Source organism: Poecilia mexicana, unplaced genomic scaffold (assembly GCF_051168715.1).
Source record: "Poecilia mexicana isolate PSO_F unplaced genomic scaffold, ASM5116871v1 scaffold_21, whole genome shotgun sequence".
NCBI lineage: Eukaryota > Metazoa > Chordata > Actinopteri > Cyprinodontiformes > Poeciliidae > Poecilia > Poecilia mexicana.
The window spans coordinates 19,195,767-19,221,742 of record NW_028263390.1 but is presented as its reverse complement, the minus strand read 5'-3'; the positions used below and the strand labels follow the sequence as shown (position 1 = coordinate 19,221,742).

The window sequence follows — 25,976 nt, the reverse complement described above, 5'->3', positions numbered from 1 at the left end:
TAACAAGGCGACAGATATTACAGGTTTGAACATTTATTACTAAAAGTTTTCACCAGAAATGAACAAAGATCGACAGTTTTGTTTTTCTACATAGCCATGATACAGTTTAAGGTGAGAAAAAGGCAGAAGTCCAGAGACCTGTTTGTGGTAAACAACCGTAAATCTTAGTGATTGTCAAAGCTGCAAAATATCACAGAAATCACCTTCATCTCGCCCAACTTTGGAACAAAACAAAAAGGAATAAATTTTGATCAAACGGCTTAAATTCACAAAAAAAAAAAATGCAAAGTGGAGACGAATAAACCCAAATAAAGCTCAAAAATTTGCAATTAAGCTTCAATTTCAGTTACATAAGTTATTTTAAAATAGATTTTTTCTATAATTATGCATTTTATTTATTCCTTTTTGTTGTATTCCTTCAATCCATACATGTTAAGTGCTTTGTTTCCATAAAACGATTTTAACGAGGCACAAATGGACATTAAAAAAAAAATTCAGAGAAAACTGGGGATCTGTTGGAACCGATATCCTAACCTTCATTTGCACCAGTTAGCAGCAGATATTTTTATTTAAGGTTTGGACACTTCAGCGAGTATTTTCTGTTAGAATGGATTACAAAAAAAAACATTTTAAGTGAGTTTATCAACCATTAAATCAGACCCATTACTTTAACCAACAAATCCAAACAGTTTTTATTGTTTACAAAAAGTGTCATCTGCTCTGATGCTAAACTTTGATATTCAAAGCAAAGTGTTGAGTTTATAAAGGAAAACTTTTCCTATTTACATTGAAGAGTTTAATTATCGAGTCATAAAAATGGAGAAAGTGAAACAAGATGAAACTTTGTAGATGTTTATTAAAGACAATAAACTTCCTGTTTTATGTTTTAACTTTGATTGTTTAAGTAAATGCATATTTAATAATATATTAATATCGCCAGGGTTTCTTCCGGTGTATTATAAGCCTGGCGGGCTGCCAGGCTCAGCATCGTTTATTTTAAGACCATATACTTTGTTTAGGTGTTAATATTGCCTTCCATTATAAGTGAAATTTTAACATTTCCTGGCTTTACCACTGAGCTTAGCTGGTTTTCTGAATGTATAAATCTGTAGTTTGATACGCTGTAGTTCCTAAAACCCATCAATCATCCAAACCTTAAAGTTATATTTAAAAAATGCATAAACTCCTGGTTTGCTATAGATCTAAAGCAGGATAGATTCACAGTTACGGCTTCAACAGACCTCTGCTTGAAATTAAAAAAATAAAAATTCTCCATCTCATCGAATACGGTGAATTTATAAACATGGACTCCGCCATGTAAAAATCACCTAAAGTGACCGGATGTAGATTATTCTGCAGGTCAGGAGTTACACAGTGATGTCATCACCGTCTTTTACTTCGAAATCTTATGTCTGCTTGTCTTCAGACACATAAAAATTGTGTTTATTTCCATAAACTCGACTTAAAATTATGCTTCTAAAAAAAATTCCAGTTCAGGAAAACCTTTTAACATTTTTTTTTTTGTAGCTGAAGTGCCTTGAGGAGACTTGGGTTGGACCAAAGATGGTTTTCAATTGTAAAATTACCTCAAAAAGTGACAAAAATAACTTTTTAAACCTGCATTTAAAAGATTTCACCAAAGTGGTAGTTTATTGGTTGGAGCTCCAATAGCATTTTTTGTTTTTGTCATCACAAGTGCACATTTCAGTCTGCCAGATCCTGTTTTATGCCTCTTTGATTCGTAATACTTTAATTTTTAAAGGATTAACAGCAAAAACAAAACTTCAGTTTTTTTTGTTTTTTTTTTTAACATTCTAACAGGTTTAAGGCATTTCTGTTTGCAAATTACACTGCAGTAAGAAAAAAGAAGCTGTGAGGAGTGATGTAGAAATCTAGTGGTTTGTTTATGATGTAGAAATCTAGTGGTTTTATGTCATTTATGCAGAAAATTAATTACATCTAACAATACAAGCCTTGATGAACAGTGCTGTGGAAAAGTAGTTGCCTCCATGCAGATTTATTTTCTGTCAAACTTCCATGTTCCAGATTAAATGAAATTTAGTAGAAAAACTAAATGATTTAATTTATTTAGAGGAGTAACCAAAACATCCAACCTGATTGTATGCGACGCTGTTGACTGACCGTGACGTCACGGACTCCAGAACTCCGCCCACTCCGCCATGATGGATCAATGCGCTCCTTTAGAGCCCGTCTAAAATCAGACACCTGTAACCTAATATCGCTTCTATTTAGTTGATTTCACTTTGAAAATGGTCATAAGGTGCTGCGGTCGGCTGCACCAGCAGACAGATAGAAACCAAACTTGTTATATTATTTTAAAACTTTGACGCAGCGGCCGTCAATCAGCCCTCGGTGAAATCAGCGATCACTTGTTACAAGGTACGAAGATTAAAGTTAAATTACTTTATAAGTATTTTTGATGACGGATATCAAATATCGCGTTATAGAGAAGGTAAGTGTCTAACCGTTGGTAACCATGGAGACAGTGCCGCACCGTCATGTAGCCTAGCATGTAAGGTTAGCATCTCGTCTTTTTACGTTTTTAATGTTGCTCCGTTTTAAGGGGAAACGCCGTTTATGACATAAATGTGTGAATTCAGGCAGAGTCGGTAATTTGATCAACACGTCAGGATGGAGCAGGTTCGGGTCGGTTCCTAAGCTAGCTGCTTCCAGCTTCTGTAAATATCACCGTCTATGAGGCCCATTCAGGTGCGTTACGTTCACAGACAAATTAGCTCGACTCGAACCAGAATAAGCCATCAATAAAGTGGCAAAAATAACTTTGGAAAACAATTTCAGTCGCTCTGTTCAACATTCCCGAGCCTCAGTTCCGACGTCCATCATGGCGCCTGAATGATTTGGTGCAAAGAGTCAATAATCTTCAATGTTTTTTTACTCTCTTAATTGGGGCCGCACGTAATTATTTTGATGATTAATCAGATAAAAGAAAAAAAAAACCATGCCATTCTGCTTATTTTTAATTTAAGTTTTGACTTGAACATGCTTACGACTTTTTTTATTTATTTAATCTTTTATGCAAAATGTATATTTTAGTTCAGTTAATATGTTGGCCTTTCAGCAAATTGCCTTTTTTTGGAGTCTTGATTCTCCAGCTTAGATTAATTACCGCAAATCAGTCGGATTTAAACACTCCAAAATTATGCTTTTTATTTTAAGCATATTTGGATATTAAACTTAATGATTTTATAAGAAGGGCCTTTAAATTTATTTTTGCCCTTTTTTTCTAATTTTTGAATCATGAACTCTGATCTTTAAGATAAGTGAGGCTTGCACTATTATAGATCTATTTTTATTTTTTTGTGTGAACTCGGATTATTTTTGACTAATTTTTGGGTAATTGTTAAATAAAAACTTTTGGTCATGATTTTAGATGGAGGAATTGACTTTTTCACATAGATCCAGGTTGGTCTGCAAAGCTTTTCTCCCTCAGTAAATAAAATCATAGAACAAAAAGCTATTTGAATCTAATCGAGTTTTCTTTGCTGTTAAAAGCTGTGACAAAGCAACTCTACAGGAGTTAAATAACGTAACACTGTGTGTCACAGTGAAGGCTGAGTGATCCACGATGATTGATATGATGCCCTATATGAAGTGGAAAGTCCTGACGCTGCGTGTCAGAATGACGGCTCGTTTCCAGGTCCGGTCTGTCCTCTGAGAACTCACCAGCAGCAGTGCACAGTGTGTTGAAGATTCACCAGTGGTCAGAGACTCCAGCTCTCGGTCTTTGCTCCTGAACAGCGTCGGTCCAGTGAGATGTCGTCGGATCGGAGCTTTAATCTGAACACTGGGCTTCGACCCCGCCTCCAGCGCTGCTGGGAGTCCAGGTGTTGGAGGGGCCGCCGGACGCCGCCGCCGCTGGCTGATCCGTGGACTCCTGCTGAGCGGGCCGGCGAGGGAGGCGGGAGCTGTGCATGACGTGAGCGTCCAGCATCTCCAGCAGCAGGTCGTACAAAGGCACGATGTTCTTCATCTTCATGCAGTGCAGGTGGTCCATGCCTTTGTTACTGCACATTGGAAGAAGGAAGGCCAAGAAATTACAGGTTTTTAAGAAACTACAGACTGTAATCCATGCTACTGGGATTACCGTATTTACCGGACTATAGGTGCACGTCAAAAAAAAATGTCAAGAAGAGAAAAAAAACCCCAAAAACATCTGAACTATAAGTACAAAGTAATACCAGCAGAGTTGGATAGTAACTAGTTACATTTGTTTGAGTAACTTTTGACAAAAATATACTTTTAGGAGTATTTTTACTACAGTGTAGAAAGTGCCTGAGACATGTGAGCTCAGGCACATGTCTGGTCAGAAAAACAAATCACAGCTGGCCAAGACGAAAAGTTAAACGGCTACAATGAAGCTGTGTGAAACTTCAAATGAGAGCAGAAAACTGACCTTCAATTCATTAAAACCGTCAGCTTAATATTATTCCTGTGGCAAAATGTAATAAACATCTGAAGAAATTATTTTAGCTTCTATTCAGTAATTTCATTAGGAAGTATCGCTACGTTTACTTGAGTAAAATTTCTGGATTTTCTACCCACTGAATGAAAAAAACACGTTTTAACTGAAAATTCAAACACAAACCTGCAGTTTTTGTTAAAGTTTTGTAAGTTTTTTTTTATGACAGAAATTAATTTGGAAACATTTTTTTGGTTTCTGATATAAATTGTCATTTTGGTTCTTAAAATACCAAAATTTCCACTTATGTTTTGATCCATCTGATGAGGTAATTTTTAAATATTAATATTTTGATCAGTTACCCAATTACTTTTTACCAAATACTTTTTTACTTTTACATGAAGTAGTGCTGCTCTTACTCTAGTACAGGTTTTGGGGACTCGACAGTCCCAGTCTTAGATGATGACATTGTCATTTAAATCTAAATAATCTGCTGCAGGCCATGGCCCCAAATCAACATTTACACTGTGAAAATGGCTGCAAACAGATTCACAACCATAGAACCGAACAGCGTTGAAAAGCATCAATATCGCCTCCTACACAACGAACAAGAATGCAGTCAGTGGCTTCTGGATTGTAAGTCTAATCACTTGCCTTTTCCAGCAGCCATTGTACAGCTGACCAAACATGCTGGAGTTCAGCTTGGGTTGCTAGGTAACAATCTGAAGGTTTTTGAATCAACACCACAGATATTAACTTACTGCTAAAAGAACAGCTGGGTGGATTTCCTTCAACACTTGGTCTGTTTGTAGAACCAGTAGAAACACATAAAACGCCCAAAATGTGAATTTTGTACAATAGATCCTCTTTAAATATGCATCATATTTAAACTATTGCAGTTCTAGCTCTAAATTTAATCATTTTTTTAGCCTCCAGGAAGTTTTCTACCAGAATTACTCTATTTAGTTCCATCCATCTTCTCCTAAACCCTGATCGCCCCGCAGCATGATGCGGCCGTTAACATTTTTCCACTTTTATTCGCTGTACGTCTGCATCCTCCTCTTTCCTCCCACTTAAGTCTTGTGTCAGTCAGACATTGAGGAGTTTTTGCGGCGAGGAGCCTGCAGCATCGGAGCGTTGGCGAGCCGTTTACCTGACATGGCGGATGTGTGAGAGCAGCATCAGGAGGTGGGCGAGGCGCGTGTACTGCTGGCGGAAGGTCAGGCCGCTCTTGGCGATGGCCCACACCAGACCGTCGGTGACCGAGTCCAGGAGGCGCAGCAGCTTGGAGCGACTCTGCAGCTCCTCGCTGCCTTCGTTTGAGCTCAGGCACATGTCTGGTCACAAAGACAAGATCACAGCTAGCCGCAAAGTCCAATTATCCGAGAGACAGACGAAAAGTCCACAGCTGCAATGAGGGCGTGTGAAGCTTGACGCGAGAGCGGAAAACTGACCTTCAATCGATTTAAAGTGTCAGCTTAATGCGATTCTCGTGGCAAAATGCAATAAACATCAAAAAAAAGACAATTTTAGCTTCTATTCAAATGAAAATGAAGCAGATAAATCATTTTTCTTGTGACCAATCACATGTGAGAAAAGGAAGGAGAAGTGCGCGATTGTGTAACGCCGGAGAAAGACGCAGCTCGTGTTTATGGAAACTATTCAGGCATCAAATGTTCAGAGCAGAAAACAAAGCACTCAAAGAACCCGATATGGATTTGCTGTGAACAAATTCATTATGTAGTAAATCTCTTTAAAACCACTTGGACACATTTCCTTCTCAGAATACGCATTCATTTCTGACCACATCCTGCAGAGGAGCCGCAGAGCTGCTAAAATTACAACCAGTGCGTTGTGCTAATCCATCTTTTACGCCGCTTAATGTTCCCTGTCAAGTTTACCACTTGGAGCATAAAATCAAGTGAAAAAGCTCTTTGTTTCTCGCTCCAGATTTGGCATAAAGACGCCCACAGAGCGCTTGACCCGTCTTTTTGCTGGTTTTAATGGTTTTTGTTCCACTCTGCACCGGCGGGTCGCGTCAGGACGCTGGACCTGCCAGACTGGACACGCAGCTGCGTCATTTTCTGGTCCAATCAAACCGCCGCATTTAAGGCCACGACGAGCAGCGACTGTAAACATACACACAGCTGCTGTAAGAGCTCCAAACGACTCAAACTGAACACAAAATGTCTCTGCTGAACTGAAAGCGGCTGGGTTTTTGCAGTCGGAGGGATTTTGACCACCTGCCTTCCTCAGGAATCTCCTGGCGCTTGTTGATCGTTTCCTCATCCTGCCGCCGTGAAACAGTGAAGCTGCAGTTTCTTCACTGGTAATTCTGCCAACTTCGCCTCAAACTGCGTCTCTAGGAACATTCAGAGCCTCTGCTACATTTTTCTCCCTTTTTTTTTTTTAACAAGACGAAGATCTCTTCTCAGAACCATTTGGAGGATTCTGCCGACTCGGGCGTATTTGGAAGGAGCAGTGAAATGTTAAACAGTCCAGATGTTTGTGGCGTTCCATCTCATTCTCACCCGACGCAGCAAGAGAGACGCGAATGAGGCGAAGCCGAAACGCTGCGGAGCCAATGTGTACGAAACGTCCTGAGAGGGTTTCTCAGGACGGCAAAGTCAGACTTTATGGACGAGGATTAGAGCCACTGGAGGAAGAAGAAATAAGACCTTTCTTAGATTAAAAGCCAAAAAAAAAAAAAAAAAAAATCAGAATTCTGAGTCAAAATTCTCAGAAAAAATTAAATTCTGAGATTAAGGTCGAAATTCTTAGATCAAAGTCCAAATTCTGAAAAAAAAATAAAAAAATTCTGAGATTAAAGTCAAATTCTGAGAAAATGTCAAAATTAAAATACAGACTAAATTCTGAAATTGTCAGAATCCTTAAAGTCCCATTTCTGTCTTTTTCTTTCCTGAAGTTTTAATCCCGTTTTGTAAAATGTTGTGTTCAAATATCTGTAGTTGAACCACAAACCTGAGCAGTTTTGATCGGCCTTGATTATTTCTTCCACATGACCAAAAAACTCCTGATTTTTAAAAATAAATTCCTTTAAACGAAAACATCCAGGCTGAATGTTTTACTTATCGCTTTAAATCAAACTGTGATGAAACATTGCGTTCATCAGAGCAGAAAACGCCGTTTCTGGTTTTGCTTTTGTTTGGGTTCCCGTCGAGCCTCCGGCGAACCGGGCGGCCATGTTTCATCTGTGACGTCAGCAGCGGCGGCCCACACAGACGCGCTCACTCACTGGAGTTGAGGAGGATCATGGCCTTGAGGCAGACGTACTCCTCCCTCGTCAGCTTGAGCTCTCTCACTCTGGACGTGGCGGCGATCAGCATGTCAAAGATCTCGGCGAAGCCCTGGACGCAGCTGCCCTCCTCCCTGCCACACACACACACACACATCCTGCTGCAAACCCTGATGCACAAAGTTCAGGAAAATTCATCAGAGCCAGACGACAAAATCCAGAGGAAAAGTCAGACGGCCTGCAGAAAACGCGATCAGAGCCGTTTTAAATACTCAACAATGAAAGTAAATTGTTTGCAGTGTTGTGTCTGCATGTCTGCACAAATATGACAATAAGATTAATGTGCAGTTTGCGTCGACTCATCACTGCAAAAACACAAAATCTTACCAAGTAGTTTTGGTTTAGTTTAGTGCAAATATCTTAGTTCACTTGAAATGAGATAAAACTAACTTTGAAGTAACTTTCCAGCAAGAAATAGGAGCTTAAGTCAATAGTTAGTTAATATTAATAAGAGGAGGACGTAAAACTAGATGAAAGAAATACTTTGTGAGATTTTGTCTTTTTGCAGCATGGAAATGTCAAATGTCAATTTTAAATCTTTCAAACTAAAATTTCCATGTTTTCTCTCTAAAATTTCTAAGATTGATCAAAATTTGAGTTTTCTAGCAAATTATTTTTGTCTAGTTTTAATGCAAATTTCTTGAAATAAGACAACTTATATTTAACTTCTTAGCAAGACAGAATAATTCCTTAAATTCAGCTTTCACACGCAGATCATTTCCCTTACAATTCGAGAAAAATGTTAAGTGATGCAGCAAAACATTGTTATAAATTAAAACAATGTTACAAAATATCAGTATTTGTATTTTTACTGATATTTAAAAAAACACAAATGTATACTTCAGAAATTTAAAACAAAAAAAGCCACAACAAAATTTAAAGAAGAAATGTTTCCATCAATGAAAACAAAATTTATAAGAATAAGACAGAAAATATATTTTATTTATCTACATTAAATTAGTGGAACTATTACTTTTTGTCAATATTAAATCAATAATTGACTCACAAAGCTCCTATTTTTTATTTCAAGTTACTTGTGAGTTAATTATTTATTATTATTTCATTTTTCTAAGTTATATGCACTAAAAAACAGAACAAAAATACTTTGTAAGATTTAGTTGTTTTTTGCAGTGTGGGTGCACAAATTTAAATCAGTTTTTCTCTAATCAATACAGGATCGAACATACTGATCAGAAATAATTGTGATAAATCTATTCCTGGAATAATCTTCAACTAATTTAGTAATTAATCGACTCAAATCAGGACATTTTGTAGTAATTAATCCAAAACTGTATGAAAAATATACAAAATTTGAATTTTAGATTTTTTTAAAAATGTTTATTTTTTTATTTAAAAATGAATCAAGTTGTTTGGATATTTAATGCATTTCTAATATTGTATAAATGAAAATCTGCAGATTGAGTCCAATTTTTACCCCATTACTTGTACGAATAATCGGTAGATGAATCCATCGCTCAAATAACCGTTAAATATAAACGCACCGCCTGAAACGTGGTTAAATGTCCTCCAACACGTCGCGTCTGAACAACAAATCGTTTTTCTTTTTGGTGGCTGCTTGTGTAATTGTTCTGGTTCTGGTTCCTCATGCAGAACGCCTCGTTTCCTGGCATCCATCTTTGCTTTCATTCATTCCCCGCTCAAAAGCTTTGGGGATGGCATTTACAAAGGCTAAACTTTGACTCGCTGTCGGGAAGAGGTTTTGTTTTTCAGGATGTAGATTATGCGTTTGGAATTGCGCAATAAAATCAGGCGATAAACGTCGAGATCAAAGCGGCGGCGGTACCGGCTCAGGCAGAGGTCGGGGGAGAAGATGAGTTTCCCCGGATGGTCCACGGATCTCCACATCAGCCCCATCATCAGAACCTCCAGCCAGCAGCACTCCAGCAGATGGACCTGGTCCAGCAGACAGAGCTCCACGAAGCCTGAGGAGGAAAACGATGACCGAGTCAAAACTGATCCCGAACCTCCAGCATAAAGATGTCAGTGCTGATGCAAACATCTAAAGGTCGCATCGAATTCACAGAATCAGAGCCGTTTAATAAGAGACCAAAGTCAGGCATCGCGGTTAAAACCCAGGAAATTAGTGGTTGGTTGGAGTCAGAGCTTTATCTGCTTGATCTTTGTTTAGTTTGGCTTTGGGGCATTTTGGATGATGAGGAGGAGAAAAACTCAGAAATCTGAGATCAAATGACGAAATTCTGAGAAAATTTCAGATGAAGAGTCAGAAAGTTGAGAGCCGTTGTCGACTATGTTCAGCGACTTTGCGTTTTATGACGCAAAGCTCTTGTTGCTCAAAGGTACTACGCAAAATAACATTTTATTTGGTTTTGAGCAAAGTCAGAATTTAGTGAAAAGTCGTAATCCTGAGATTAAAGTCGGATTTATTAGTTTTTTTAATAAATCTGACGGATTCTGTGAAGGATTGTCCACAACGTGCCGAGGTTGTCGAACGCCTCCGAGTCTGAAGGGAAAATACTCCAGCTGCTTCACAACAGAAGAAGAAAAAAAGCCAGACTCATTTTACAAACTGGTTTGTTTTGGCTCATTTACAGCGTTTGCTGGATTTTTACTCACATCAGCTGTAAAAAGGTGACGAGTCATTAAATTTCAGCCTGAGAGAGTCTGATCTGATAAAACATTCGCTCAGCTTTAGGTTTTAATGTCAGCAGCCGGGTTTCCACGCTGCATGAAGCAGAGACAGCGGCCGCCATGTTCACCAGACGGTTTCATCGCCGACAGCAGATCTGAGCTCATGAAGACGTTTTATAACGTCAGATCAGATAAAAACTAATTAACTACAAACCAGAGGCTCTCCATTTACATAGAAATGATTTAATTTACAGGATTCACTTCTTAGCGAGGGATTTTTTTATTGTTGTAAAAATCATGAGAATAAAAGATTTAATTTTATAAAATATTTAGATTTTGCTGCTGTAGCAGATTAATTTTGCTCGTTTACATCAGATATACGAAGATCTGATAAATATCTGTTTGTTCCTGCTAGATTGGCGCCAATCTACAGCAGCACTGAAGAATCTGAATTAATACGAGTTACATTTCATTTCCTTTGGGATCAATAAACTTTTTGATACATGACTTTAAATTCCTAATTGCATTTTCTGAACCAACTGGAAAAAGTTTTTTTGTAGTTTTTTTACATGTTTGATGAAAGTAGTCAGCCTATTTATTTGTAATTAATTTTTTAAAAATATAATCACATATAAAAGACAAAAATAAAAACTGATTAAATCTATTTTTGTCAGTTTTTTATTTTTTACTCCTAATTGCACCAAATGAACAAATTAAAGTAGTTTTTAATTTTCAAGGATTTTTACAGTCACACCACTTTTGCTTGTTTTTGGTATAAAATTCAGACTCGGGTCCCAGATGAAGACATTTAATACACAAAACATTTTAATTAAATGTGCTGGTGCAAAATTACCAAATAAATTTATAATTCAGTGCATTGATGTCTGTCTAAAAAAGGAAGGTCTTCAGTTTCTGATATCGGAACCAGAAGTGAAAAGTGGATCTGTGCGTCCCAAACTATGGGTCCTGACCGCTGGCCCCCATGCGCTCCGGTGGGCCCCGGCGGGTCCCGGCCGCCGACCCTGACCGGCCCCGGCCGCCGACCCTGACCCTGACCGCCGACCCCTGTGCGCTCCGGTGGGCCCCGGTGGGCTCCGGCCCTGGCGGGTCCCGGCCGCCGACCCTGATCCCGACCCTGATCCCGACGGGCCCCGACCCGTACCTGGAATCTTCTTGGCCCAGCCGATCATGTGAACCAGCTCCTTATCGGCCAGGTTGGTGAGTGACATCATGACGTCGGCCTCCGTCAGCGGCCTCTTCATGTCCTTCATGAGGTAGATGTCCGGTGGCTCCGCCTCGATGATCCGCTCGATCAGCTGCTCCGGCGTCAATCCGGGCTGCAGAGGCTCGTTTGACGGACTCTCCACCGGCCTGGTTAACACTTTGGGTCTGCTTATCCGCCCCTGGGCGGACAAACGGGTCACTCGCCTCACCAGCGTGCTCCTGCAGTTCCCACGCTCCTTTCGGATCCCTTCAAAACCAGAACCTACACTTAATTACTCCAGGTTTTTCACTGTAAAAACACAAAATCTTACCAAGTAATTCTGGTCTAATTTATCTTGGTTCACTTGAAATAAGACGAAGCCAAGTTACAAGTAACTTTTCAGCAAGATATAGAAGCTTGATTTAAGTGAAAAATTCTTTAATATTGATGAAAAATTTCTGGTTCCATTGGCGCCGTTACCTAGCAACGCCAGCCAAGCCTGTCGCCTAGCAACCCGGTTCTAGTTCCACTGGCAGATCACTTCACTTCTAAGAAAAATATTTTGTAATAAGTGAAATAATCTGCCAATGGAACTAGAACTTTATCAATTAATATTAAGAATTGTTGACTTAAAACGAGCTCATACATCTTTTGTTAACATAATTCGCGAATTAAAAATGTTTTCCAAGCAATGCAAATTATACCACAAACTATTTTCTGTGGGACATGTTAGACGATTAGTTACAGAAATAAAATGAAAGCACAACGAACCACATTTGGTCATGCCGACTTCGTAGCATTTGCGAAGGCGGCACGCTTGGCAGCTCTTGCGTCGGTTCTTGTCTATAGTGCACTGATTGGTTGCCGGACAGATGTAGTCGTTATGACCTAAAAAACAAAACATACAAGATGTGAATTTGTTACTTTATGGGAAAAAAAAGAGAAATTGGTCGTTTTATTTTCCATATTTTGCTCTCGTTTTTCCAGACTAAGAGTCCAGTTTTGATGATGATGATCAGAAACAGAGTTTTCCTCTTTGAAGCTGTGACTTTTGCTTGGCTGAACTTCATTCCTTTGCTTTTGTTTACGTTAAATCATGCAGACTGGAAGTGAAATGAATTTAACTCTGGTAAAAACACAGGAGTGACGATGTCTTTAATTCTCGTTTGGAAACCGCCTCTAGTTCCAGTTGAATATCTCACCGCTCATGCAGAAAAGTTACTAGTTTTAACTTACTGATTGGTTTTAATCAGAGTTGGGTTGCATTTACTTGAGGAACTTTTTTGAAAAAATTAACTTTTACTACTCTGTACTTTTATTTGAGTATTTTTTATTATGAAGTATCTCTCTACTCTTACTTGAGTAAAATTTCTACCCACTAAATGAAATACAAGCATGTTTTATTTAGCCAAATATGCACCATACAGACACACCTGCAGTTTGTGTTAAAGTTTCATAAAAATCTTTATTTAAAAAAAAAAAAAACTGATTTGGAAAAATTTATTTTCTCTTTTATTTTTTTGTTTCTTATCTGAATTATTGTCTTTTTTGTGCTTAAAATGTCAAAATTTCCACTTAACTTTACATTTTGGTCCATTTGATGATGTAATTTTTAAATATTAAATTGATAATTTGATCAGTTTAGTTGGGTCAACGTTTTAGTACAAAGTTTCTTGAACAACTTCTTTTTACTTTTACTTGAGTAAAAACATGTTGGAGTGATAAATCTGCCCACCTCTGGTTTTAAGTAAATATTTCCTTAATAATGAAAAAGTTTTATTTCTACTGGATTATTTCACTTATAACAGTTTTATGAGAGGATCTAGAAATTAAACGTCTTGGTGAAACGTAGCATGTAGTTAGTTTTGACTTATTTCTGCACAGGTTTACCAGAACTGCCAATACATGTGAAGGGCTGTGCACTGCAAAAACTCAAAATATTAACAAGTAATTTTAATCTAGTTTTTAATCCAAATATATTATTAAACTTCAATTAAGACAAAACTAATTTACAAGTAACTTTTCAACAACATAGGAGCTTGTGTAAAATCAATAATCACTTTATATTGATTTTATAAAAAACATAACTCTGGGAGATTATTTCACCTATAAATGACATTTTCACAAGTTAAAAGTAAAATAATTTGCCACTGGAACCTTTAGGAAATTACCGACTTAAAACAAGCTACTATATTTTGCTGAAAAGTTACTTTTAAGTTAGTTTTGTCAAACTAACTAGACTTTGTCCAGTTTTGTCTAAACCAAAGTCTGGATAAAAACATCTGCAATAATAGAAAATATTTGCAGATTGTTTCCAATAATCTGACATTTTGGTCGAGATAAAACTAGACCAACTTGGTTTACTTTTTATTGGCACTAAAAACACTTGGTAAGATTTGGTGTTTTTTCAGTCGGCATATTCGGTTTTAACTGAAAACATTCAGTTGAAACCGACGGGGAAAACCCAAACAGGTCACAGCGGGAATAAGGTTCTTTCTCCAGAAAAGAACAGATAAAACTTGGCAGGCGGACATTTTTAACCCGGTGAGTTATGGGTTTGTAAACTCTTAGAGTAGAAAGACAGAAAAGGCAAACATAAATCACAGATTAGCAAGAACATAAAAAAGCAGATAGTGGGTTTTTCTTTTGATTTCGCCTCACCTTGGATGCTCCTCTTGAAGAAGGCCTTGCAGCCCTCGCATGACCACACGCCGTAGTGATACCCCGAAGCGTAGTCGTGACACACGGCGCAGTAGTGAAGGTCGCCCTTCCCGCCCGAAGACACCACAGCGTCCTCGTTCTCCTGCGACAGCTTCTTTGTGCTCTTTCTAACAGACACTTTACGTCATCATTTCTCACCAAAAAATACAATCAAAAACCATCAACTGACAGGAATTACAGAAACCCAAACTATGATTTATATATAAAATACATCGAAAGTGTAGGTAGAAAATTTTCTTTAATTTCTGCCAAAAAAAAAAGTCACTTCATGAATAAATTTACAACTAGAATCTAAAAATACATGAGTGAAGGTTTGACTTTTCCTTAAAAATGTAGCTACTCTACGGTTATACATACAAGATTAATGTTAGTTTCTTTCTAATGGATTCTAAGACGGCATGAGGGCAACTGTAGGTAGAAAAAAAGAAAAGGAGTAAATTTCTGCCAAAAAAAACAACTCAAAATTTTCTAAACAATGTGGAAATTTCAGAAAACCAAAACTAAAAAAGTTTGAGTTTGCTAGAGGAAAAAAAGTCAGAAATTTAGAGATGTCAAAAATTTTCTAGAAAAAACATGGAAATTTCTGAGCTCCAAAAATCAAAGATTTGCAAATAAAAAAAATAAATATAAATATATATATAGGTCTCAGAAATGCTTTGGAAAAAAAAAACCCTAGAAAGTCTGAAGTTTTCAGCTTCTCAAACTCAGATTTCCAAAAGTCGAAAAGTTTCAAGAAAAGAGTTTTTATTTTAATTTCATAGAAGAAACGAATACATTTCTGAGTTTGAAAAGTCGAGAATTTTCAATTTTTCAAAGTTTTTTTTCTATAAAATTTCTAAGATTACACTCAAATTTTCTAAGTTTGTTGGCAGAAATTTACTGTTTTTTTATTATCATTCTATATACAATGGTCCTAATATTCAGTTGTACTATTGGAGCATTGCGGGTCTCATGGGGCAAAAGAACCGGTTCTGGGCCCCATTTGCCTGCTGTGTGAATGTAACCTTTGTGTTGGTTGATTGTCTACCAAAATTTTTTGTTTTCAAACAAAAAAACTCTTCAAAGTGCATCAATGCATGTGGGCGTTTCCCGTCCTACCTGCTGGTCAGGACGCTCTCCCAGGGGTGCTGGACGGCCTGGCTGTGCTGGGCTCGGCCCGAGGAGCGGTGCAGCGGCAGGGCCGCTCCAACATGGCCGCTCCGGGGCCAGAATAAAGAGGCGCTCAGTGACTGATGGACAGACGGACACTCTGAAATGCTCTGACTAGCGTAGCTGAAAATTGTTGGACTGTAGAACGGGATGGAGGTGAAGTCGTGGCCCAGGTCGGTGTATGGCGCCGGGATGCAGATGGGCTGGCAGGCTTCGTGGGTCAGACCAGGAGACAAAATGCGACCGCCGACTCGGCTGGAGTCCACCTCCTGCAGCTGCAGCAGCGGCTGATGCTTCTCTGGAGAGGTGGCAGCGGCCATCGCAATAACAGGAGCTCTGAGGAAACGACAGCTACTCCATCATCTGCAAGAATTTAATTATCCTGGCCGAGTCAGAGGGTGAAGCCTCGCTCAGATCAGCATGTCGTCGTTGGGAAATATCATCCAAGCTGACTCCAGTTTAAATCAGAGGGGAGGTGGAGTTAAATCCCAGGGAGCCGGAGGGCCTGCCTTGTGGAGCGCCGCCACATGATGCTGAATGAGCAGAGAAAAAAATACCACAAACTGACGTAAGAATAGGAACAGGGAATAAACAGCTTGGTTGAGTTTAATGTAGAGAACATCAGTTTTTGTAAAACTTTTATACGTCGACTGCAGGATGAAAACATATGAAGAAAAATAATATTTGTTGTTTCAATCTTTCCATTAAACACTGCAAAAACACAAAATGGTACCAAATATTTTGTTCTAGTTATAATCTGCCAGTGGAACTAAAACTGGGTTGCTAGGTGACGGGCTGGGCTTGGCTGCCGTTGCTAGGTGACGGGCTGGGCTTGGCTGCCGTTGCTAGGTGACGGCGCCAGTGGAACTAAAACTGGGTTGCTAGGCGACGGGCTGGGCTTGGCTGCCGTTGCTAGGTGACGGGCTGGGCTTGGCTGCCGTTGCTAGGTGACGGGCTGGGCTTGGCTGCCGTTGCTAGGTGACGGGCTGGGCTTGGCTGCCGTTGCTAGGTGACGGGCTGGGCTTGGCTGCCGTTGCTAGGAGACGGCGCCAGTGGAACTAGAACGCTCTGATTAATATTAAGGAATTACCGACTTAAAACAAGCTGAAAAGTTACTTGTTTTGTTCTAAGATATTTGCTCTAGAAACTAAACCAAAAACACTTGGTAAGATTCTGCGTATGGTTTGTTCTTTTTTACTTTTACAGGTTTAAACTGCGTGGATTACAGAGAAATGTCTTCAGTAATGCGAGTCACGCGTACTGTTGCCCTTTAACACCAATATTAACAGAAGAAAGTGAAAGCTTGTGCAATGTGTCCTGGTTTACAGTAAAGTATTTGTATAAAACACGTTTCCTCCAACTGCTTCTCGGTCACAGAGAGGTAGTGAAAAACTGACGAGAGAAAACGCCGAACAGGATTTATGTCAACAGGCAGCCGGTACATGAATATCCAAGTCCAGTGGAGTGTAAGGAGCCGTTACCACCAAACGCAGCAAAGTGAATCATTCCTACAAGGCAGGAGTTTGTCTTCAGTCAGGCTTGGTACACTGTGTCTCTACTTCCTGGCTCTGCGCCCTCCACTGCAAGTCATTTCATTTCTTATCTAGAAAAAAATAATTAATCAAATTCCAGAGAATCCTTCTTCCTTTTCAGCTAACAAAGCTTCACAGGATTAGTTTGGGAACAATGTGGGAACATTGGAGGTAATCTTGGATCTGAAGTCAAAACGTTTGTATTTCCTTTCTCCTCTAAATGTTTTACGCCGTGAATTAAACCGAACCTAGAAACATTCTCCTTCCAGCTGTGAAGAAACTCGCTGACAATTGGCTCCATGTGAGAAACAAATATTATTGCAGCTCATTCCCCGTCCAAGACGTTTAATATTGATATCATCCGAAGGAAGCTGTGTGAAACAAACAGTAGAAATGCCACGCTTCGTCACCATTTCCTCAGGGAGTTTGTTTTTTGTCAAATCAGAAGTGCTGCCGATTTATTTTATTTCATATAAAAACATTTGTGACCCAGTCAGGAAGAACTGCGAACATATTTTAAAACGGGACGCTCCGACATGAAAGTAGGCAGATTTATGCTAACGCTTGCAAACGTAGCAGGAATCAGGTTTCACTTTTAATTTACTTCCTTTGTGTAAAATATTTTTACACTCACTTTGAATAGAATCAAACTGAAATTACTCATTTTTAAATTGGTTAACCAGTTTTTTATTCAGCAATTTAATAATTCTCACATAAATATATAATGTTTACTAAAAAAAAAATATTCAAAATTGAGATTTTAAGAAAAAAATTATTCAAAAATTCTTATATTCCTTAAGTTACAATGTTAAAAACAAACAGACAAAAGTTGCAACCAATTTTCTGAGGATCTTTGTCTAATGTATTAATGTTTTTATTTATTTATTATTTTTTCAGAACAAATTGCAGCCAGAGTGAGCTTTAGGGTATTTTCACACCCGACTGTCCGATTTGGGAACAAAATTGTTAAATTTTTTAGATTTTCAGCTTTTTCACTGCACTGTCAAATTATCTGAACTAATTAATTAACCTGTTCCCCTCCTCGCCTGTGGGGGCGCTGCACTAAGAACTACTGGAGAAAATGACACAAAAACCTCAGAAGACGACACCTAGAAGACACCTTTTTCATAAAGTGGAAACAAAAATGGAGTAGCGTCAGATTTTAGTGGTTGTGGGATTTCTCTTTAAATCTTCAGTAAAAAAAAAACACGAGTCATTTCTCCTGCTATCGCTAGATTAGCACGTTTGTTTTGGCTGTATTTACCCAGAATGCCGTGCATTCTGGGTAAATAGCTTTTGGAGCTCTAGTCCGCTTTGCGTTCATATATGCAATCAAACCGCACCAGAGTTCACTTCAATCGAACCAAGACTGAAGCTTTTAGCCAGACCAAAGCTGCTTCTTTGGTCCGATTTAAATTTAGAGGGATTATGATTATCTGATTAATCTCCTTAATAACAGATTAAATATGGCTCTGTAAATAAAGACACAGTTTAACTGAAGGATACTCTCTTCTACGTTGGCGCTGAAACAAATGGTGGATCAGTAAATCTACAGAAATTCTGCACAAGTTAAAAGCAAAACCTTCTAAATGTCTGTAAAACCAAAACAGTTTAGTGACAACAGCAACCAGTGAAAAGCTAAAATCTGCAACTGGTTGAAACAATCAAACGCCCAATACACACATTAATACGCAAAGTAGAAACAATACAGCAGAAGCTAACAGTCTTACTTATCTTCACTCTTGATGGAACCAATCAATCGCACTGAGCCACAGACTGGAAGTCTACTAGTTTCTGATAGGACGGCCATAATGGAGCAGGAAATAAGTAGCATGAGGAAACATTAAAATTACTTTCAGACCGACCTCAGATCAGAACCGCTCCGGTTTGAAGGGAGTCTTGCTGCCGTTTCTGCAAAACGACGCTGGACCTCAACAAGTCCTCCATTAAAAATTAACAAAGGAAGCAAATCAAAACCAAACCAAACAGAAAAAAGTGGGATAAAAGCAAAATAATGAAAAAATAATAAAAAACGCTGTCAGGAGATTCAGAGTTATCCACATTATTCGATTATTAAAATAATCGTCAACTAATTTAGTAACCGATTTATCGTTAACTGAAGCAAACAGACTCAAAATGAGGCCATTTGGTGAAATAAATATCAGAGCAGCAATTAAGCCAAATCTTTACAGAAAATGGATACATTTTGTATTTGAGGTAGAAACATCTTTTACAGAAGATGTTTACAGAAAACTCCAACTGTTCGGATGTACTAAAGGAATGCTGTTATTGCAATGTTTATTTTCTTACTTAAAAATGAATTTGATTATTTGCTTTTTTCTAATATTGTATAAAAAAGGCATGTGGTTAAATGAGAATGTGCCATTTTTAAAACTGATTAATCGTCAGAATAATCGATTAATCGATTGCTAATTTAATCGCTGCAGCTCTAAAGTTGTTCATGTTGGGACAAGTTGTCATACAGGCAACACAAGGAAACAAGATTTGTGAGAAATGACTAACTTCTTTACTGTTTGTCCATAAAGGAAACACCCAAAAGCTTTGAGCCAAAACAGCTTCATCCTCTACACGAATAAACCCAGAACTAGAAAGCCAAAAATATAGATACAAAGAAAAAAGGAATACATTTCTGCAAGCAAAACTCCAATTTTCTTAAGAAAAAAAAAATCTGAGATCCAAAAGTGGAAAATTTGCAAGGAAAAATTCTGAGATTAATCTCCAGCAGTCAAATGAGTTTCAGCAACACGGTAGTTCAAAGTGCTTCACATCGTAAAAATCCAAAAATAAAGTTATATTAAGAAATAACGAACATTCTAAGTAAGAAAAAAGTTTGAGATCAGAAATAATAATAATAAAACAAATTGGACATTCTGAGTTTCAAAAGTCAAAAATTTGCACCAAAAAAATTTCAGAAGTATTTTAAACCCACTAAAGTTTCTAGGAAAAAAAAATCCTGAGTTTCAAGTCATATTTTATAATGAAACCAAGAACATTTCCAAAGATTGAAAATTTTCAACATGTCTCTCAAATTTCAGTGTTTTTGTAGAAAATTTTCTGAAATTAATCTAAATTTTTTTTATTTTTTGAGTAAAGTTTTGATTTTTCAAGCTTAGAAATTAAAAGAAAAATGTAACAAAATTTCTGATAATCTAAAATTTTTTGAGTTTTTCCAGCAAATTTTTTACTTTTCAAATTCAGAAATCTCCCAAATTTATTTTAGCACATTTGAGATTAATTTCTTTCTGAATTTTTAAGGAAAATGAAACGTTTTTTTTTTATCTGCAATGCCCCTAAACCTGCCTTTTACCATTGCTGTGCATTTTGTACTCGACTATATCAAAAATAATTACACTTTATCAAAAACTGCAGCTTCAGATTTGCTTGAATCATAAATCCTCACAGAAAAAAGTTTAAACAATCGCGCAGCTTTTTGCCTGCGTCAGACGTACCGATCATTCTTCCCGATGTTTGCAACAGATTTTAATAATCCGTTTCTTCAAGCACGCGATGATTCAAAGCCGTGAAATCAAAGCGTTCGCGACGTTCAGCTTCCAGTTTAATTACACGGTTTGTTGGCTTATCTCTTTCCACTGAATAATGTGGAATGACGAAACGCAGCCTGGACCATGAAACGTAAAAATGGAAGAGTTCATAAAAATGTACTGGTGATGTTCTCAAGAGTCCATTTTAGGAGCTCAGCAGTGACCTCGCGCCTGCAGCCCATCGTCTTCCTCCTAAAGCTGACGAGTCACTTAAGAGTCGAAAAGATCCTCTGCCAGTTTTTTGTTTTTTCTGCTCCTTTGACAACGGCTCCAGGCTCAAAGCAGATGTGGATGGGTATTTTGTTTCTTTTGAAGCTCTGACCTTGCCTCCGAACTTCCTCGCTGTCACAGTCTCCGGGAGCTGGCAGCTCACTGTGGGAGAAAAACTCCCTCGCCGCGGCTCATCCTGCCGCCACTAATGGCTCGCATGGAGCCGTCTCAAACTAGAAAACCTGGTAAATGTTACTCGGGAGAATTGAGCTTTTTTATCCTCAGCTAACCTTTTACAGGAGAAGAGACATTAAGTGGGAGGAAAAAAGGGATCAAATGTGCTTTAAAAGTCAATCGTAACGACTTTTGGGTCTGTCAGGCTGAATCGCTTTGAAAAGTGACAGGAAACATTTCGATATTACACTTTGCTGAAGGTCAGAGAGGAATACACTTGTTCAAATCCACTTCTTCTTCTTCTTCTTTCCACTTCATTAAATGTGGTGCAATCAAAGCTCTGGCTCCAAATGTTTTGGCTAGCACCAACTCCAAACTAAAGCTAACATCCAAGTCATAAAAAGCTAAATCTGAAGTCCTCCCGGCCATTAGCCAGATTCCACAAAAGCTCAAGGTCGTGTCGTTTTCCCATCCTAAAAGTTTCCCTGCCTCCTTTCGGTCCAGGCGGATGAGGATGTGGAACGGCTCCGAACATTTCTATATACAGTAATGATCTGATATGGAGCTGTGAGAGGCTTAAAAAAATAAAACCAAGGCACATTTAATGAGCCAAAAGGAAAAAAAACACATTGTTTATGGATTTCCAGCATCTAGATCTCAACGCAATCCTTCAGGATTTATTCATTTCTCTCATTTTTAGGACAATATAACAAAATTAAATGAAGATTCATGAAAGATGCTCCAATTTAAGCCTTTATCTATCCAACCTTCTGCAGTTCAGAGATCCTGAGAAGAGTTACAACTTTAAACAATAAAAAACACACTAAACCTCTTAACTAAATCTAAAACTTGACTGGGTCGTAAGTTAAACATTTAGCAAAAAAGAAAAGTCCAAAGTTCCAAGTTAAATCTGAATTAAAGTTGCACTAGTTCACAAACCAAAAACAAAACTGTGCAACACAATGTTTTAGATAAAAGTCGGACTTAATTTTAATTAAATGGATTTAAAGGTGATTACATCTCACCTTACTGTGTCTTATCTGTGTATTTCACCAAAATATAAGCAAAAGTTTTAAATTAACCAGAATTAATTAAATTATTAAAATCCTCATTATAATCACTAAGAATCAGACCATCAGCAGTTATCATCTTACACATAGGAAATTAGACAAATATCCTTAAATAGTCTAAAATTACAGTGTACAATTTAAATATTTTTAAAAATTAACTTTAAAAATATATTTTTTAAATGATCTAATCATAATTTTATTCTCTTTAAATTGTAGAATATTTAAACTTGAAGCTTTTATTGTGAAGGCCTGAAGTTGGAGCCATTACTGTATTTTTCAGTTTTCACTGTAATTTTCTTTTTAAATACAAACAGCAGAAATGCCCAACAAAAGGAGAAGTTTTCTTTACCAACATCCATCAGCAATAATGACTGGATTTAAACTTTAAAAGTTATATTTGTATCCAAAATGTTAAGTTTGCTTTTCATCGAGATGATGGGATTTATTTTAAAACTCCAAGCACTTGATAAAGGTTAGTCACATGGAAGTTGAGCTCAGAGAGTTTCCTATTGCTTGTTTGCATCTTAAGTGGACTGGAAGAGGAATGTGGGAAGTTGGAAGAGGGGAAAACCTCCCTGGAGCAAAAGCATGACTTCAATTGGCCGAGTTTCCTCAGACAGACAATATTTCATCAGATGGAAAGACAACAAATCAAACTGGATTAACAAAAGAACGAATACAGAAGACAAAAAGTGATTGTTTTCACTCAAATCCTGGAATTACACCCATGAAAAACAATAGCTTGCTACACAGAAAAGAAAAGTAAGAGGGTAAATCAGGTGAGACAAGAGTATTCATGTTCTAACTTTTAAAATTTATCACCTTTCCTGATATTCTTCTTCATCAAATATTTATCTAAACTCAGACAGAGATCTCGAAGGCTACATTTGGCCAGGTGTTTTAGTGTCGGACCAGATGTCTGGCAGCCCACGCGCCGAAAACACTAAACCAGCACATTTAAGTAACATATTGCAGGATTTTATCCTCTGTGATGTTTTAGGTGAGATCAGGGCCGAGTTCCCACAGACGCTGTACAGTCTGAAGGATAGTTCTGGTCTCCAGCGTCAGAAAAAGTTAGGAAATACTCCAACTTCTGACACCAGAGTTCAGGATAGCTGCCGATATTATGAAACAACAGAAAAACATGCATGAAAAAAAGAGAAAAATTAACCAGAAAAAAGCAAAGAAAATACCTGGAGCTAGATCAAAAAAATGCATAAAAATATTTTAATAGACTTTTCAAAATTAATGCAGCAGTAAAGAAATCCCAAGAGTATAAACAGGTAACTGCTACTAAATTATAATTACATCTAAAACTCATATTAGCTTTACTTCTTGCTCGTTAGTTATACTTTGTTTCTGACAGATAAGACAAAGTGGTAAAATAAACTCGTAAAACGTACGTGCTGTAGTTTATCGTGTCGTTACCAGTCTTATCTTTACGGGTTTTAATAAGGCAGGTCAGGTCAGGTCCAATAATGTCTTACACTACAAAATGTTAGGAGATTCACGCTTTAATTTGCTGGTTATCAATTAAAACTGCCGGAAAACCCACTTAAAGGAGGAAAATAACGGCTCGGTGCCGATGTTATGAGGCAGCCTGCAGGTATTGGGAAACGGGAAAGTGATCCCGTGAGATTTTCCATGTCAAAACAGCTGAGCGACAGCAGCTCGTTTCTGCATAAAAAGCGTTTCTGAAATGTTCGTTAAAAGTCAAAACACAGCAGAGGCAGATCGCAGCTTTGCAGACACACCAGCTGATGTGTTTTAATGCTTAAGGATTTATTTCTGAACGAGCTCAAGGGTTGGTTTTGAATAATAAAGAATAAGGATACTTGGATCTCATTACCAGCTGAGATCTGGTAATGATTACTGGATCCAGCAGCCGGACTTGTTGCGCGACTTCACCCCGCCACCTGTTTACCAGGCTGATCAGATAAGTCCCGGTTTTAGGCCTCCGGTTTGACGCCTGATCAATTCTCCAGCTCCCCGCCGCTCCGCCGAAAGCTGTTTAATTACTTTAGCCACCCGGAAAATACAATTACCTGTTTTCTCAGAAGCTCCTGTTGTTGACCAACTTGTCAGCCCGGACGCCTGAAGTCCCGCTGCGGGGTCAACAAAGTGTGAACTACCGCGGGAGTTCCGCTCCGTTTGGTTCCGATCCGAACCGCACAAAGTCCGAGCGCGGAGTCGTCCAAGCTGCCAGACTGGTCTGATTTAAGCCCGCAAGTTCCAGCTCACAAGCTAACCAGCAGCTGCTTTCAGGGAAATAAATAACCAGAAGCTGTATGACGCGCCGCTTCCGGTTGGGTTCTTCAAAATAAAACAGAGCAGGTCACATACGCACTATTTGTAAAATCTAAATATTTAAAATGAATTGACAAAGTGACAGCTGGCTACGTATTAGGGATATTGTTGATAGGAGAAAATGAAAATACATTTCTGTCAAATTTTGAGATTAATCTCATAAATTTGCTAGAAGAAAAACAAGAAAATTTTAAAGTTTGAAAATTTTAACATTTGCAAGAAAAAACTCAGAAATATTGAGATTAATCTAAAAAATTTCTACGAAAGAACAAGGAAATTTCCAAGTTTCAAAAGTTTAAAAATAAAACCTGAAATTTTGATATTAATCTCAGAAGGTTTTTTTTTTGTTTGTTTTTTTTAAAGGACAGATATTTCTGAGTTTGAAAAGTTGAAAAATTGCTAAAAATTTTTTTTTTAAAAATCAAACTTTTTGAAGTTTGAAAAGTGGAGCATGTTCTAGAAACCCCCCCAGAAAATTTTATGTTTATTTCTAGAAAAGACAAGGGAATTTCCGAGTCTAAACAGTTAGTAATTTGCTAAAAGAAAATCTGAAATATTTATATTAATATCAGAATTTTTTTAGACAACGTACAAAGAAATGTTCAGAGTTTGAAATGTTCAAGATGTGCTAGAAAAATTTCAAATTTTGAGATGAATCTCCAAATTTTTCTAGGCAAATAAAGAAAATTTCTGATTTTCAAAAATTGAAAATTTTCAACTTCTGGAATTTTTTTGATTTTAAAGAGTTGAAAACGTTTCACTTTTGAAACTCAGGAAATTCCATGTTTTTTCTAGAAAATTTCTGAGATTAATCTCAGTTTTTCCTAGAAAATGTTCAACTTTTCAAACTCAGAAATTCACTTTTTCTTTATTTTTATTTTTTTAGAAAACTTCTGGGTTTTTTGGTAGAAATTTACCTCTCCTTTTATTTCTATTTACAATGACGTTGTTGTAGACAACTCTAATACTTTCCAAAGACAAAAATAAAGAATTATCGGAAAACATTCAAAAAAATTGCTGAAAACTAAGGAGCAAATTGAATAATTTATGCAGGAAATGACAAATTTTACATAGAACTCTTTTTACCTTTATGATGTTGACTGAAATTATGAACAATTCAGATTTTTCTTTTTACCTAATCCAATTAAATGTCTGCTAGATGATGAGGAATTTCACATTTCAGCTTCACAATGATTTGAAGATTGCCTCCAAATCGTCATGAGAAGGAAATAAGGAAATAACTTTTGCCACAAACTGAATCTGACAGAAATGTCAGATTCAGTTTGGAAAAGTGGCGCAAATCACCAAGTCAAGATGCAGAACGCTGACAGATTCCTCCCATTAAAGACTGAAACTGAAAAGTGGTTTAAAAAGTTTTAGTTTAAGGCCGTACACTCTTGAGTGCCTGTGTTATTGTCCCATTTCTATTTTTATTTTATCTGTTTCAGCTGAATTTCACAGCAGAGGTGGATTAAAAACTTTTTACATGAAGAGATGGTGGGAGGAAAAGGAGTGAAGAGATGGAAAAATATCCACAAAAAGACGTAAAAGCTTTTTATAGTATCACTTCTTCTAACAAAAACCAATAAAATCCTTTGCCTTATCTGCTGTAACAAATAAAAAATGCCAAATCTCTTTAATCTAATGGAAAATACTCTCTCTCCCATTTCAGCAAAACA

At 37.6% G+C, this 25,976-nt stretch overlaps 1 protein-coding gene across 1 annotated transcript; it reads right to left on the bottom strand.

Annotated features, from left to right (window-relative positions):
* Positions 1 to 17: 17 nt before the first annotated feature.
* Positions 18 to 24,286, bottom strand: esr2a (estrogen receptor 2a). Its single transcript, XM_088001800.1, has 9 exons — positions 24,036 to 24,286; positions 15,391 to 15,974; positions 14,233 to 14,399; positions 12,343 to 12,459; positions 11,530 to 11,838; positions 9,562 to 9,700; positions 7,698 to 7,831; positions 5,595 to 5,778; positions 18 to 4,046 (listed from the first exon to the last, which is right to left on the bottom strand). The coding sequence occupies exons 2-9, from the start codon at positions 15,759 to 15,761 to the stop codon at positions 3,815 to 3,817; spliced, it is 1,653 nt and encodes a 550-aa protein (XP_087857926.1). The 5' UTR covers positions 15,762 to 15,974; positions 24,036 to 24,286; the 3' UTR covers positions 18 to 3,814.
* Between the last annotated feature and the right edge of the window lie 1,690 nt (positions 24,287 to 25,976).

Excerpts from the sequence above, each read along its gene's own strand:
- esr2a (XM_088001800.1), bottom strand. The coding sequence starts at position 15,761 with ATGGCCGCTGCCACCTCTCCAGAGAAGCATCAGCCGCTGCTGCAGCTG. Across the intron at positions 11,839-12,342 it reads AGTCGGCATGACCAAATGTG|GGATCCGAAAGGAGCGTGGG; the intron begins GTTCGTTGTGCT and ends CTGGTTTTGAAG. Across the intron at positions 4,047-5,594 it reads TCACACATCCGCCATGTCAG|TAACAAAGGCATGGACCACC; the intron begins GTAAACGGCTCG and ends TCCAATGTGCAG.